Here is a 14,186-nt window from a genome sequence, read left to right as displayed (position 1 = left end):
ATAGGTCACACGTGTGCAGTTATGTGAAATACTTCCATAGCAGTCGTGTTGTGAAAAATTAACTCTATTTCCCTTCATCCTATTCTGCGCCCCATTTGTTCTATTCTTTCTTTTGACCCTGTCCCTCCTCAGAAGTGTTTGCTTCTGGTTACCCCCTTTCCCAATCTGCCCTCCTCTCTATCATTCCCCTACTCTCTTGTCCCCTTCTCCCCCTATTTTCCTGTAGGGTAAGATGGATTTCCATACCCAATTAAGTGTGTATATCATTCCCTCCTTAAGCCAAATCCATTGAGAATAAGATTCACTCATTCCCTTTCACCTTCCCCTGTTTCCCCTCCACTGTAAGAGCCTTTTCATCAAGAATGCTTGAAAGTCCTCCATTTCACTGAATGACCATTTTTTCCCCTGAAGCATTATACTCAGTTTTGCTGGGTAGGTGATTCTTGGTTGTCATCCTACTTCCTTTGCCCTCCGGAATATTATATTCCATGCCCTGCGGTCCCCTCAATGTAGAAGCTGCTAAATCTTGTGTTATCCTGATTGTATTTGCACAATACTTGAATTGTTCCTTTCTGGCTGCTTGTAATATTTTCTCCTTGACCTGGAAACTCTGGAATTTGTCTACAATATTCCTAGGAGTTTTCCTTTGGGATTCTCTTTCAGGAGGAGATCAGTGGATTCTTTCCATTTCTGTTTTGCCCTCTGGTTCTAAAATATCAGGGCAGTTTTCCTTGACAACTTCTTGAAAAATGATGTCTAGGCTCTTTTTTTGATCATGGCTTTCAGATAGTCCAAATTATCCCTCCTGGATCTTTTCTCCAGGTCAGTTGTTTTTCCAATGAGATATTTCACATTGTTTTCTAATTTTTCATTCTTTTGGATTTGTTTTACAGTGTCTTGATTTCTCCTAAAGTCACTAGCTTCCAATTGCTCTATTCTAATTTTTAAGGAAGTATTTTCTTCAGTAAGCTTTCGGACTTCCTTTTCCATTTGGCCAATTTAGCTTTTTAGAGCATTCTTCTCCTCATTGGCTTTTTTGGACCTCTTTTGCCATTTGGGTTAGGCTATTTTTTAAGGTGTGATTTTCTTCAGTATTTTTTTGGGTCTCCTTCAGCAAGCTATTGACCTGCTTTTCATGATATTCTTGCATCACTCTCATTTCTCTTCCCAGTTTTTCCTCTACTTCTCTTATTTGCTTCTCAAAATCATTTCTGAGCTCTTCCAAGGCCTGGAACTGATTCATATTTTTCTTGGAGGCTTTGGATGTAGGAACTTTGACTTTGCTGTCTTCTTCTGATTGTATGTTTTGATCTTCTTTGTTACCAAAAAAAGATTCTATGGTCTGACACTTCTTGAGAGGTTTGCTCATGATCCCAGTCAATTACTTGAGTTATAAACTCTTTATTAAGGTAGAGGTCTGCATCCAATGTGGAGAATGTACTGTCCCAAGCTTTGGGGTTTTGCACAGCTGTTTTCAGAGATACTTCTAGGGACCTGTAAATTTTCAGTTCTTCCAAGGTGGTATGATAGGGGTGAGGTGTTTACTCCTTTCCTGGCCTGTTCTGGTCTGTGAGGAGAATTTCCTCTCCACAGCCATTACAAGCTCCACTACACCAGCGTTCCTCCTCGCCCCAGGACCACCCCTCAGAACTGTGACCCAGATCTAAGCATGGGCAAAGCAAGAGACTCCTGCCTCAGCACTGGCAAAGAGATCTCTGAAATCTCCCTCTGATCAGGCACTGGATTCCCCCTCAGTCTGTAGGCCTGAAGCTCAGGAAGTAGCTGCCACCCCGGGGGAACTGGGGCTGAGACCCCATGCTCCTCTCTCACCACAGAAACAGACTCTTCCCACTGACCTTCTAAGTTGTCTTTGGCGTTTGTGGGTTGAGAAGTCTGGAAACTTCCTGTAATTCAGTCCTCTGAGGCCTGCTCCAGGTTCGCTGCAGCCTGTCCATCCAAGCGAAACTGTTCTCCTCTCCGCGTCTGGCGTGATACACCTTTCTGATCAGCCATCCAGATTGTTTTGGGCTGGAAATTTGTTTCGCTCTCTCTTTTTGTCGGTTCTGTTGCTTAAGAATTTGTTTAGAGCCATTTTTATAGGTATTTGGAGGGGTTTGGGGGAGAGCTCAAGCAAGTCACTGCTTCCACTCAGCCATCTTGGCTGCGCCCCACCCCTCGAGTGTCTACCTGCCAAGACAAACCCAGGAACTATATGAACACAATTACACATACTTTTCACACAAATAAAGTTAGATCTAAACAACTGGAGAAATAGTCATTGCTCATGGGTAGGCCAAACCAATGTAATAAAAATGACAACTCCATCTAAATTAATCTACTTATTCAGTGCCATACCAATCAAACTACCAAAAAATTATTTTATAAAGCTAGAAAAAATAACCAAATTCACCTGGAAGAACAAAAAAGTCAAGAATGTCAAGGGAATCAATGAAAAAAAATGTGAAAGGTGGTCTAGCAGTACCAGTTCTCAAAATGTATTACAAAGTGGTAATCATCAAAACAACCTGGTATTGGTTAAGAAACAGAGTGGTGGATCAGTGGAATAGGTTAGGTATATAATACACAGTAATAAATGACTATAGTAATCTAGTATTTGATACATGCAAAGACCCCAGATTTTGGGACAAGAATTCAGTATTTGAGAAAACTTGAAAGCAGTTTGACAGAAACAAAGTATAGACTAACATTCGTACCATACAGCAAGATAAGGTCAAAATGGGGATATGATTTAGACATAAAGGCTCATATCATAAGCAAATTAGGGGAACATGGGATATTTTAACTGTCAGATTTATGGATAAGGGGAGAATTTATGACCAAACATGAGATAGAAAACAGTATAGAGTGCAAAATGGATAATTTTGATTATATGACATTTTAAAAGTTTTGCACAAACAAATCCAATGCCAACAAGATTACAAGGAAAGGAGGAAAATGGGGAAAAATTTTTACAGCAAGTTTCTCTGACAAAGCCCTAATTTCTCAAATATACAGAGAACTGAGTCAATTTTATAATACTAGTCATTCCCCAATTGAAAAATAGTCAAAAGATATGAATAAGCAGTTTTCTGAAGAAGAATTCGAAACTATCCATAGTCATATAAAAATGCTCTAAATTGGGGCAGCTAGATGGCGCAGTGGATAGAGCACTGGCCCTGAAGTCAGGAGGACCTGAGTTCAAATGTGCCCTCAGACCAAACATTTGACACTTACTAGCTGTGTGACCCTGGGCAAGTCACTTAACCCCAATTGCCTTAAAAAAAATGCTCTAAATCACTATTGATTAGAGAAATGCAAATTAAAAGAACTCTGAGGTGCTACCTTACACCTATCAGATTGGCTAATATGACAGAAAAGGAAAATGTTAAATGTTCAGAAGATGTGAGAAAATTGGAACACTGATGCACTGTTGGTAGAGTTGTGAACTGACTCAACCATTCTGGAGAGCTATGGAGCTATGCCCAAAGGGCTATAAAAATGTGCATACCCTTTGATCCAGCAATACCACTACTAGGTCTGTATCCCAAAGAGGTCTCCATTCACACAACTGATCAACTGTGAATGATTTAGTTATTCTCAGTAATACAATGTTCCAAGACAATTCCAAAGGACCTATGATAAAAAATGCTATCCACCTCCAGAGAAAGAACTAATGGAGTCTGAATGAAGATCAAAGCATACTTTTTCTTTTACTTTATTTTTCTTGGAGTTCTTTTTTGGTCCATTTTCTTTTGCAATATGGCTAATATGGAAATACATTTTGCATGGCTGCACATGTATAATCTATAGCAAATTGCCTGCCTTCTCAAGGAGAAAGTAGTGGAGGGAGAATAGAAGGGAGAGAGAGAATCTGGAACTCAAAAAAATTTTTAAATGAACTAAAAATTGTTTTTATGTGCAATTGAGAAAAAATAAAATAATAGACTTAGTGAGGGAGAAAGGGGAATATTGTTATTATAACTAATCCAACATGAAATGCATACTGTCCATCTGTTACCCCAAATGAATTTGTACATTCATTCAATATGCCACGTTATTTTATTAAAGCAGGCATGTTTGCTACAAATGCATAAGGCTTATGACACAGCCACAGCTTGTTAAATGAATCTTGCTTTGTTCTGTAACCTTACCTGGTGGAGTTCATGGAGAGAGAGCAGAAAAGGGAGGGGGTGGAACAAAATATTCATCTCATATTAAATCAATGCCAAAGTTTAATTTTCAGTTCTTGGCCATGCACATTTCCATAAAACTGAAATGACTGGTCCACCTATTTATCAGTAAGCAGGTACAGCTGCAGGCAGGCTAAATCTTAACCTAAGCAGGACTGACACTTTCAAAGGGTCTCATAGCTCAAAGAGCAAATGAGTTATGAGAAATTCAGAAATTAAAGTGACCCTCAAATAACAGACTCTGCCCTTATCTGGAGTCCATGGTTGCTATGGAAAATAACGAGAGTGGTAGCAGCAGTACCAAGAGCTCTCCAGCAGAAGGGTATTCAGAGGTAGCTGGATTATGGGGCCTGGCCAGGCTTAATCTTACATGAATCCAAAGAACAGTGAATGTCACAAACTCTAATTCTCAATATATTGTACAATATGAAACAAATTTGAATTTTCCACATATAGCAAAATATTCCATTGCCTAAAGAACCTGGCCTTTGACTCCTGAACCCTCAACCACACCTCCAACAGACCTTGATGGTACTACTAGTTTTTTGGTCTGGCTATTGCTTCTGATTCATTCAGTTTCAATCCTAGCTACTGACTTTGAGGGTTTTTTTTCTTTCTTTTCTTTTTTCTTTTTTTCTTTTTTTTTGGCTAGGCAATGGGGTTAAGTGACTTGCCCAGGGTCACACAGCTAGTAAGTGTTATATATCTGAGACTGGGTTTGAACTCAGGTCCTCCTAACTTCGGGGCTCTATCCACTGTGCCACCTAGCTGCCCCAACTTTGAGGATCTGACATTGCACTTTTTATCTCACAGGATTATAATCTAGAGCAGAAAGGGATATCAGGTGGCATCTAATCCAAGCCCCACATTTTTACAGATGAGGAAGCTGAGGCCTGAGGAGATTAAGCAACACCCCTGGCCAATAACCCCTCAGATTGCTCAAATTACCATTCCTTCTCCACTCTCACCCCATAGCCTATCCACAAATATCCCAGCTGAAACTTCTTCCTTGCTCCTCAAGGCATGGGTAAGGACCACAGAACTCACCAGACCAACGGTTTCTGTTGGTTATTGGCCCTGGGAGGAACAGAAGATGCTGAAAGCCAGTGAATATGGAAAGGCTGACCAACTGGCTTAGAGATGACACTTCAAACGACTGACTTTAATTACATTCCATTAAAACACACCCAGGAAAAAAGTAGGAAGAATATAATCAGCATTCTCCAGGTCAAGTCATTTTTAGATATGTTTGTTTTAGAAAATTCTTGTTATACTAAAAGCAGTCCCAAAATTTTGTCATACTAAAAAGTCAAGTTTCCAAAACGATAATTCAACTCTCAAGCAAAGTTTCAAACTGGGACATCATAAATTGCTACTGATAAGATGCTGATTTTAAGTGGTCTTCCTAAAATCCCCAAAACTTAAAGTTGGGATGCCCTTTAGATGTCATTTTCCACAGTCTACTAGAAGAAAATAAACCACAATCAGTGTTTTCTCTTGGTTTCACAAACATCCAGCAAGTATTTGTTAAAGTACCAACTACTATTCTAGCTACTAGGAATACCAAGAAAAACTGAAGGAATCCTTGCCCTCATTCCACTTCATGACTATATATAGATCAACACAAAGAATTAATTTCCAGGAGTGCAGAGAGAACACTAATAGCCAGAGTGCTGAGGAGGAGGCACCTGAAATGAAACTTAAAGGGCATTAGGAATTCTAAGCGGTGTAGATGAGGGCAGCACATTCCAGACATGGAGGAACCACATGGATAAAGGCTTGGAGAACAGCACTGGATGGAATGAACATTCAGGAAGAGTCTGTATGGAATGTAGAATGCATAAAGGATAGGAACAGGAAAGAAATCGAAAAGGTAGGCTGAAGGTACCTTGTGAAGAGCTAGAAATGCCATACAACACAGCTTATATGTTTTAGCCTTGAGGAAATATAGTGACCTAGAATAGAAGGAATTCTGGTTAGCACTGGAATAGCAAGGTCTATATGTGCCAAATTTTTGTATAAAACTCCTCAACTGAAGCAATTTGGCTATCAGGTCTGTACTACTAGCGAAAAAAAAAAAAGATTGATACAAGAAAAAAAAAGGATCAATACTAATAAAGAGATTGTAGCTTGATAACTGATAAAATTTTAATTAATTGTATGTTAATCTAATGTAAATGTATTTGAAATATAATTTTAAATAACAGGTATGCTTCTTATTCTGGATTAGTTATGATAATGTTCTCCTTCCTCCCCACTAAGAAGGAGTTTAAGCATGATACTACCCATGTCTGGCATGAAGTCACATTGATCCTCTAAACATTTCAAAGCCTCTACAATGAAATTCATAGAAATTGCAAAAGAAATTATTCTGAACATCCACATGGATAGTGGATGAAAAAATGCAATTATTCAGAAAGTAACATGCAGTTACTGCAGAGCTAAGAAGACCTGGATTCGTATTCCACCTCTCACAAGAATTAGCTGTGTGACTCTGAATGACTTACTGAACCACTCAATGCTTTCATCAGCTCCTATAGGTTACAGAGAAAGTGCTGACTTTCATTTGCAGATGGAGTGTCCTCAGCTGTGAATTCCCTATACCAATGAAATCACAAAGCCAAGTACCTCTCTCTGTGTGTATGTTAATATACACCCACAAACACATTTATAGGCGTGACAAATAGATGCTGAGCTTGGCTCAAAACTGCGTAAGAGGATATCAGACTTGATTGAACTGAGGTAACATTTTCAATGATCGTCAGCCACGTATTGTAACATAAGTTCATCTCTACCACCAATATTCTCCCCATCACATAGAAGAGGCAGGAGTAGATCCCTAGTATATTGGGTGGATCTTCCATGATCCATTTAGGAATAGGGCAAGCTCTTTCACCATATCACACACCCAACTGCTGTGAATTAATGTCCTCCAGGTCTCACCCACAACCCTGCCTCTGTGCCTTCAATAACACTGGGCATTATCATCAAGCTTCATGATACAACTTAAGAGATGCTGGGCCTTGCCATTCACCCTGTCAGTGTAACGTGAAGGTTTTAGAGTCTTGCTGTTCTCCCAGCATCTGAATTCTTTTATGGATTACCTCCCCTGATTAAGAGAGTTTGAACTACTGGTGAGCAGGGGTCTCTATTTTTTTTATTTTGTATCTTCAGCACTTAATATAGTGCTTAGCACTTGGGAAACACTTCACACTGATTTTACCCTCACTATATTACAAAAGTCTATCATAAAGAATAAAACAATCAGGGGGCAGCTAGGTGGCACAGTAGATAGAGCACCGACCCTGGACTCAGGAGGACCTGAGTTCAAATTCGGCCTCAGACACATAACACTTACTAGCTGTGTGACCCTGGGCAAGTCACTTAACCCCCACTGCCCAACCAAAAAGCAAAACAAAAACAAAGAGTAGAAAATTTTTAAAAAAATAATAAAATAATCAGAAATGAAAGTCTGACAGAATATGAAGAAAACATACAACCAACATCAGATAAACTTTTCCAATGACAGAGATGAGTCCCACTTTGAGAAAATCCAATATAAAAAAATACAAACATGTGAAATAAATAAATTTGGCGGCTCATGGGACTATAAAGCCAACAGTAATGCTCTTGTGCATGAATCATAAATAAATGCTTTAAATTGTGTACAATTTTCTGAGTTTTGTTAACCCAAAACAAATTTACAGTGTACCAAACATTAACTTTTTTGCCTCTTCTTTTTTTTTATTGTTAGCATTAATATATCATTGCTGTAGCAAAACCAAAGAATGTTCAGCTCCAATATCACTTCTCCAAATAACATCAATAAGAAATTTTAAATTAGGGGAAACTCCTAAGTGTATCCTGAAATTATTTCAAAATGAAAATCATGTGAAAAGACTTAGTGATATATACAGTATTCTCAGGACATGAATTTTAAAAATATTCTCACCGCAAAGGCCAAGTCATTTAAAATAAGGAAACACAGAGAACAATGTAATCATTCTTTCTGAACTTCTTAGAGATTTTCAGCCATGTTTCAAAAATGTCCTCTTTCTCCCTTCTCTTCATATAGAATCAAAGAACCTTAGGCTATGACCATTCTTTTCATCTTCAAAAAATGCTTACTGGCCCAATGGGATGAGACAGGGAGAAAGAATCACAAGCCAAGAAAGCCTCACTCATTGTCTTACAAACAGAAAAATAACTATTCATCAGGCCTCTCTTTACAAATTTGCTGATTTGTGTAGTTTTCAAAATTATCTAGTATACTATTTTATCCACTGAAATTTATGGCATCTTAAGAACATTATTATTTGCTTTAACTATTTACAGATTCTTTGTAAATAATGCTACTTATAATTTCTGTATAGCTGGCATGAAAATAACAAATCTACAAGTAATTGCTTTTGGATGAACTAGAAATTAAAATGAAATTTACCCAACACTTTCCCTTATAAATTCTGAAAGTGTGCTATAAGAGGCAGTGCCACTGACCAACTCTGAAAACAGAATTCCACTTTTTCAATACCATAATCAAGGAAATCACTTGCTCTCAGAAGACACAAATCTCTTCTGCTACCTTAAAGCACCATTCCTTCGATTTGCTTGCTGGCTCATCACTATCTCCAATCCTTCCAAATGCCCTCACGATAAATCTCACCAAGGCACACCGAACAAATTCAGAAAGAAGGAAGCACTTACAGTTGAAGATGCCAGGAGGAGGATGTTCGGTTACCAGTAGACAGTTCTCTTCATCACTGTTATCCCCACAATCGTTCTGTTGGTTACAGACCAGAGAGCCAAGATACAAGCATTTACCACTGGTGCAGGTGAATTTGCACTCTGTAAGAGGAGGAAATAAATAAAGACATAGTCAATGCTGAGTTGTTGTTGTTGTTTTTTTTCCTTTGAACCATGAAAAATTGATTTGGTGATTGAGTCTGTCTAGAGGTATCAAGAAAATGTGAATGCTCTGCATGGCAAAAATGAAGGGCCACAATCAGTATGGAAGTCCTTTCTGCAAAATTTACAGGATAGTACAACTTGCTCATTTCTCAGTAGTACTTGGGCTTCCATAAATTTCTGACACAATAACACTAACTCAATCACACAGTGGCTGCCTTTTGGTCCTGTATGCTTCCCAGGCATAGGTTGGCGCTATGGAGATTTGCTTTCGGTTTAAAAACATCTTTGATGCATTGTCATACCTCTAATGACGAGAAGAACCTGGGTGTTAGTTGCACCTGCAAAAAAAAATGGCACCTGTACATGGATGTAACAGGACCACAGAACTCTAGAGCTGAGATGGGGCAGGGTGGGGAAGGGGGGGAAGCTTATGAAACTAATATGTAGCTCTACCCCAGCTTACTGTGAGGCCCTGGGAAAAAAATACAGTTCTTTATCCAGCCCTGTGGAAAACTAGATTTAATAATGACCTACCTCATATGCACAGTGTGACAATAATGATTTTAACGGTAAAACCTGAAAAAATTTACAACTTATACTGCACCAAAGAACCTAGGAAGGATGGTAATAAAAGTATTAGCAATATAAAAGAGAATCATATTGCAAATTTCCACAAGTCATACTATCTAACCCTTGGAGGATGGTGGAAATCACTACTGAAAAAGGTCATCCATTTTTATTAGATTTCAAAATATATTTTTAAACTTAACAAAGTACTCCTTTAGGTATGAGTTACCTTTAAAATGAGAAAAAAGATAACAAAATTGCCATGGGTATAGACATGATATTTGTGTGATGATACAGGATTATAAGTTTAGAGATAGAAAAGACCTTTGAGGTCTTTTATTGCAAGCCCCTCATTTTACAGCTGGGGACACTGAAGCCCAAATAACTTAAGTGACTTGTTCAAGGTCACATGAGTAGTGACAGAGAAGGATTTCACCCAGAACAAAATCAGTAAGTCTTTTCAGTAGAGCATACACTGCCTCTCATTATGAATTTTATATTGAATGATCCTAGAGAATGTTAACTCAATGCTTCCCAGAATCACCAGCAGCAAACAGTATGATGTAGTAGAAAATGTGAAAAATTGGAACACAAAGTCATTGTTGGTGGAATTGTCAACTGATCCAACCATTTAGGAGAGCAATCTGGAATTACGCCCAAAGTGTTATTAAACTACATATACCCTTTGACCCAGCAATACCACTGCTAGGTCTATTTTCAAAGATGATTACAGAAAAAGGAAAGAAATCAATATGTTCTAAAATGTTTTTAGCAGCTCTCTTTGTGGTGGCCAAAAACTGGAAATTTCAGGGATGCCCATCAAATGGGGAATGGTTGAACAAGTTGCAATACATGATTGTTATGGAATACTACTGTGCTATAAGAAATGATAAGTTCAATGATCTTAGAAAAATACAGAAAGACTTGCATGAAATAATAAGGAGCAAAATGAGCAGAACCAAGAGAACATTGTATACAGTAACTGCAATATTGTTTTAAGAATGACATTGAGCAAATAAGTTATTTTGACCATTGTAAATACCCAAATTAACTATGAAGGACATATGAGGAATGATGTTATCTGCATACAGAGAAAGAACTGACAAACAGAAGTTTGTATAGAATGATTTTACATCTATATACCTATTTATGTCTAATGGTAGACATCTCAAAGAGGGGAGGTAAGAAAAAAGAAGAAAAGAAACAACTTTATTATATATTTGAAAGGAATAGCAAAATTGTACAAAATAGATTTGTAGTTTTGTGTGCAATCACTTTTTATTATACTATGCTATGGAAATGCTTGTTTTGTTCCATAAATTAAAAATAAAATATATAAATGCGGGGAAATAAAGAAAAAGCATAGGGTTGGTGGTCAGCAGTCCATGAGTTTGTTCTATCACTTATCTCCTCTATCCCTAATTTCTTCATCTGAGAAGTCAGGAAGTGGTTGGATTAAATGATCTTCAAGGTCTTTTACAGCCGAAACCTTCCATAATTCTATGATCACAAATAACAGACTGAATGGAATTATGGGCCCTGCTATCAGTTATACTAATGACTCATGGTACCACATTAGACAAGTCTCTTAGCTGCTATATAGTGTAATTTCTTCTTCTGCAAAAAGAATAATATAGAATACACCATTTACCTATTGCAGAGAGAAGGAATTTATGTCTTTAAAGCACTTCGGGGAACACTACATGAAGGAGGTAGGCAAACACTTGTATTAAAATTCTAGGGGCAGATGCTTCTACGAAATGAGTGTAGAAAAAACCAACTGGTGCCTCTGACCTAGTTTTTAATAACATGTGCACACATCCCAAGATGCACATGCTCTGATCTAGTCACTGGCGGCCCTTTTTACCAGTTAGAGAATTGGTCTGCTGAAAATGATTAGGGCCACATGTTAAGAGTACCAGTCATGCCAATATCTTCCCATAGACTGGAAATTTTAAAATCTAGTTTCTTGAGTTCACATTTATAAAGTGACAACTTTTTATGTCATGGAAAAAGTATTTTTTTTCTTTTTTCCCCATTCTGTCAAGATGATGAGAAGGCTTTCTTTTGCTTTCCAAAAGAAGTTTTCAACTTTGGCTAAATATCAAATATGAAAAGTACATTAGCCAAAAACAGATACTCCCAAAGTTGTTGAAATGATGATTGAACACAGGGGGGATAATACTACAGTTGAATCAAACTCAAATCTAAAAGTAGTGCAGTACAAATCATCTATTACTGTAACCTATGTGGAGTTGGAGCTAAACTGTTATTTTTAAGTCTCTGCAGATCTCTGAAACAGAATAAAAGAAAAACACAGAAAATTCTCTCAAATTTGAGATTGTTGTTCAGTTGTTTCAGTCATGTCTAACTCTGTGACCCTATTGGGGATTTCTTGGCAAAGATACTGGAGTGGTTTGCCCTTCTTTTCTAGCTCATTTTACACCTAAGGAAACTGAGGCAAATGGGATTAAGTGTCTGAGGCTGAATTTAAATTCAGGTTTTCCTGACTCTAGGCCTGATGCTCTATCCACTTCATTACCTAACTACCCCCCCTTATTTCATACCACCACTCATATTGTCAATGGAATATAATTTTGAGCTCATATGTCTATACATCATGGCTACTACTTAACTGCTACTCCCCCCTCCCCCAAGTCTGGCTTTAATAAACAGGCAATAGTGTTTGAATTAGTCTCCATTTACATTCCAAACAATTAAGGAGCTAAAGTTGTTGGTTTGTGTTTGTTTTTTTTTTAAGTTTGGCCCTTAAGTAAACTTCCTATTTCCTCTTCACTCCATGCCACGGTCTAAATAAGATTGCACTATTAATTTGCTTGACAAACACTATCTTCATAGATAACACAAAAGTCAACATTTCAATCTATCTCAAGCAAATTCCAAATTAATGAAATCCAAATTAATTACCATTTGAATTATAATTAACTTAGTTTATATTAAATAAAAATTACATCATTTACAGGTGAATTTAAACCAAAATTGAATTAGTAAATTGTATCAACTCCCCAAATACCATATAAGATATGCAGTCTTTTACTATAATGTCTTCAAGGTCACGTGCTATGACACTACCTTATAGGTGAGACATAATAATAATTGGTGATGATGATGAAATGACTTGTGTTTACACAGCACTTTCAGGTTTGTTAAGTGCTTTATATATGTTAACTCATTTAATCTTCATAACAACGCTGCAAGGTATAAGCTATTATCTCCATTTTACAGATGAATTTTGCAGAGGCTGAGAGGTTAGAAAACTTGCTCAGGGGTCACAGAGCTAGTTTGAGACTGAGGCAGATTTGAACTCAACTCTTCCTGACTGTAAGGCTGGTACTCTATCAGTCTACTATGCCACCATCCAAGAGGCCCAAGACAAATCTGCTTTAGACTGAACTTCACACTTCTCCACATAGAATTTTATTGTGATTCCAGCATATTTATGATAATTTTAATTGATATTTCCTGTAACTACATGAAAATAAGAATATGTCTGATCACGGACAAAGGTTAATAGATAATCATGGGACAAAACATTCAGTTTCCAAAGCTCTATCATGTAATATTGATGCTAAGGAAATTTGGGGAACCAAGGAGACAACTGTTCCCAATTCTGATGTACCAGAAGCCAGAGAAAGTGCTTAAATGCAGCCAAACTGAAAGGTCATGGAAAGAAAAGAATAAGAGAATTTTTGTTCTCTTATTAAGCTTTCCCCTTTTCTTGTGAAGACTGTTTGATAGTTCTGCCAAGTCAGTAACTAAGAGAAACCAAGATTTTTTAAATGTCAGAAACATTTTAGTGACAAATCTATGATGACTTTCAGATGTACAGTGGTTAGATGGGTGAAAGAATGAATAAACCAAGAACCACTGGATTTCCTCAAGGAAATGTAGATTTAGTAACAAAAATATTTGTAGTATTTAAACTATTTTTCCCCAAAGAACTACAGTATATAAAAATGCCCAGAAAAAAAGAAAGAAACCCTTCTTTGCCATCATACTCCAAAACATTGGCCTTCTTTTGAGCAATCTGCCATACCTCCAGCCAGATTTCAGTACCTTCTTTATTGGTAAAGCATAAAGGGGACTGGTTCTGAAGTCAGAAGCTCTGCATTCAAATCTCACGTTTGCTACCTCTGTGAACTGAGACAAGTCACAAACTCCCTTTCTTCATTTGTAAAATGAAGTGGTATTAACTAGATGTTTGAATTAGTCTCCATTTATATTCCAAACAATTAAGAAGCTAAAGTTGTTGGTTTGTGTCTGTTTTTTTTTTAAGTTTACACTCTTAAGTAGACCTCCTATTTCCTCTTCCCTCCTTACCACAGTCTAAATAAGATCCCTTACAGATGCAGCTCTATGATTCTAAAAATCATTGAATCCTGGGGTGGGGAACCTGCAGCCTCAAGGCTACATATGGCCCTCTAGGTCCTCTAGTGCAGCCCCTTCACTGAATCCAAACTTCACAGAACAAATCCCCTTAATAAGAGGGGATTTGTTCTG

At 37.5% G+C, this 14,186-nt stretch overlaps 1 protein-coding gene across 10 annotated transcripts in view; it reads right to left on the bottom strand.

The window, feature by feature from the left end:
- The window catches only part of LDLRAD4 (low density lipoprotein receptor class A domain containing 4), a 578,389-nt gene that overhangs the window by 257,957 nt on the left and 306,246 nt on the right, over positions 1–14,186 (bottom strand). For all 10 annotated transcript variants that reach the window (XM_078153536.1, XM_078153535.1, XM_020985600.2 and 7 more), the window contains one exon: positions 8,895–9,035. In XM_078153536.1, the coding sequence (XP_078009662.1) occupies positions 8,895–9,035 (141 nt within the window). The remainder of the gene's footprint in view (positions 1–8,894; positions 9,036–14,186) is intronic.

This window comes from Phascolarctos cinereus, unplaced genomic scaffold, assembly GCF_003287225.1.
Source record: "Phascolarctos cinereus isolate Bilbo 61053 unplaced genomic scaffold, phaCin_HiC Scaffold_4;HRSCAF=312, whole genome shotgun sequence".
NCBI classification, from domain to species: Eukaryota; Metazoa; Chordata; class Mammalia; order Diprotodontia; family Phascolarctidae; genus Phascolarctos; species Phascolarctos cinereus.
Note: the sequence above shows the minus strand (reverse complement) of the source record. Positions and strands in the feature narration are given on the sequence as shown.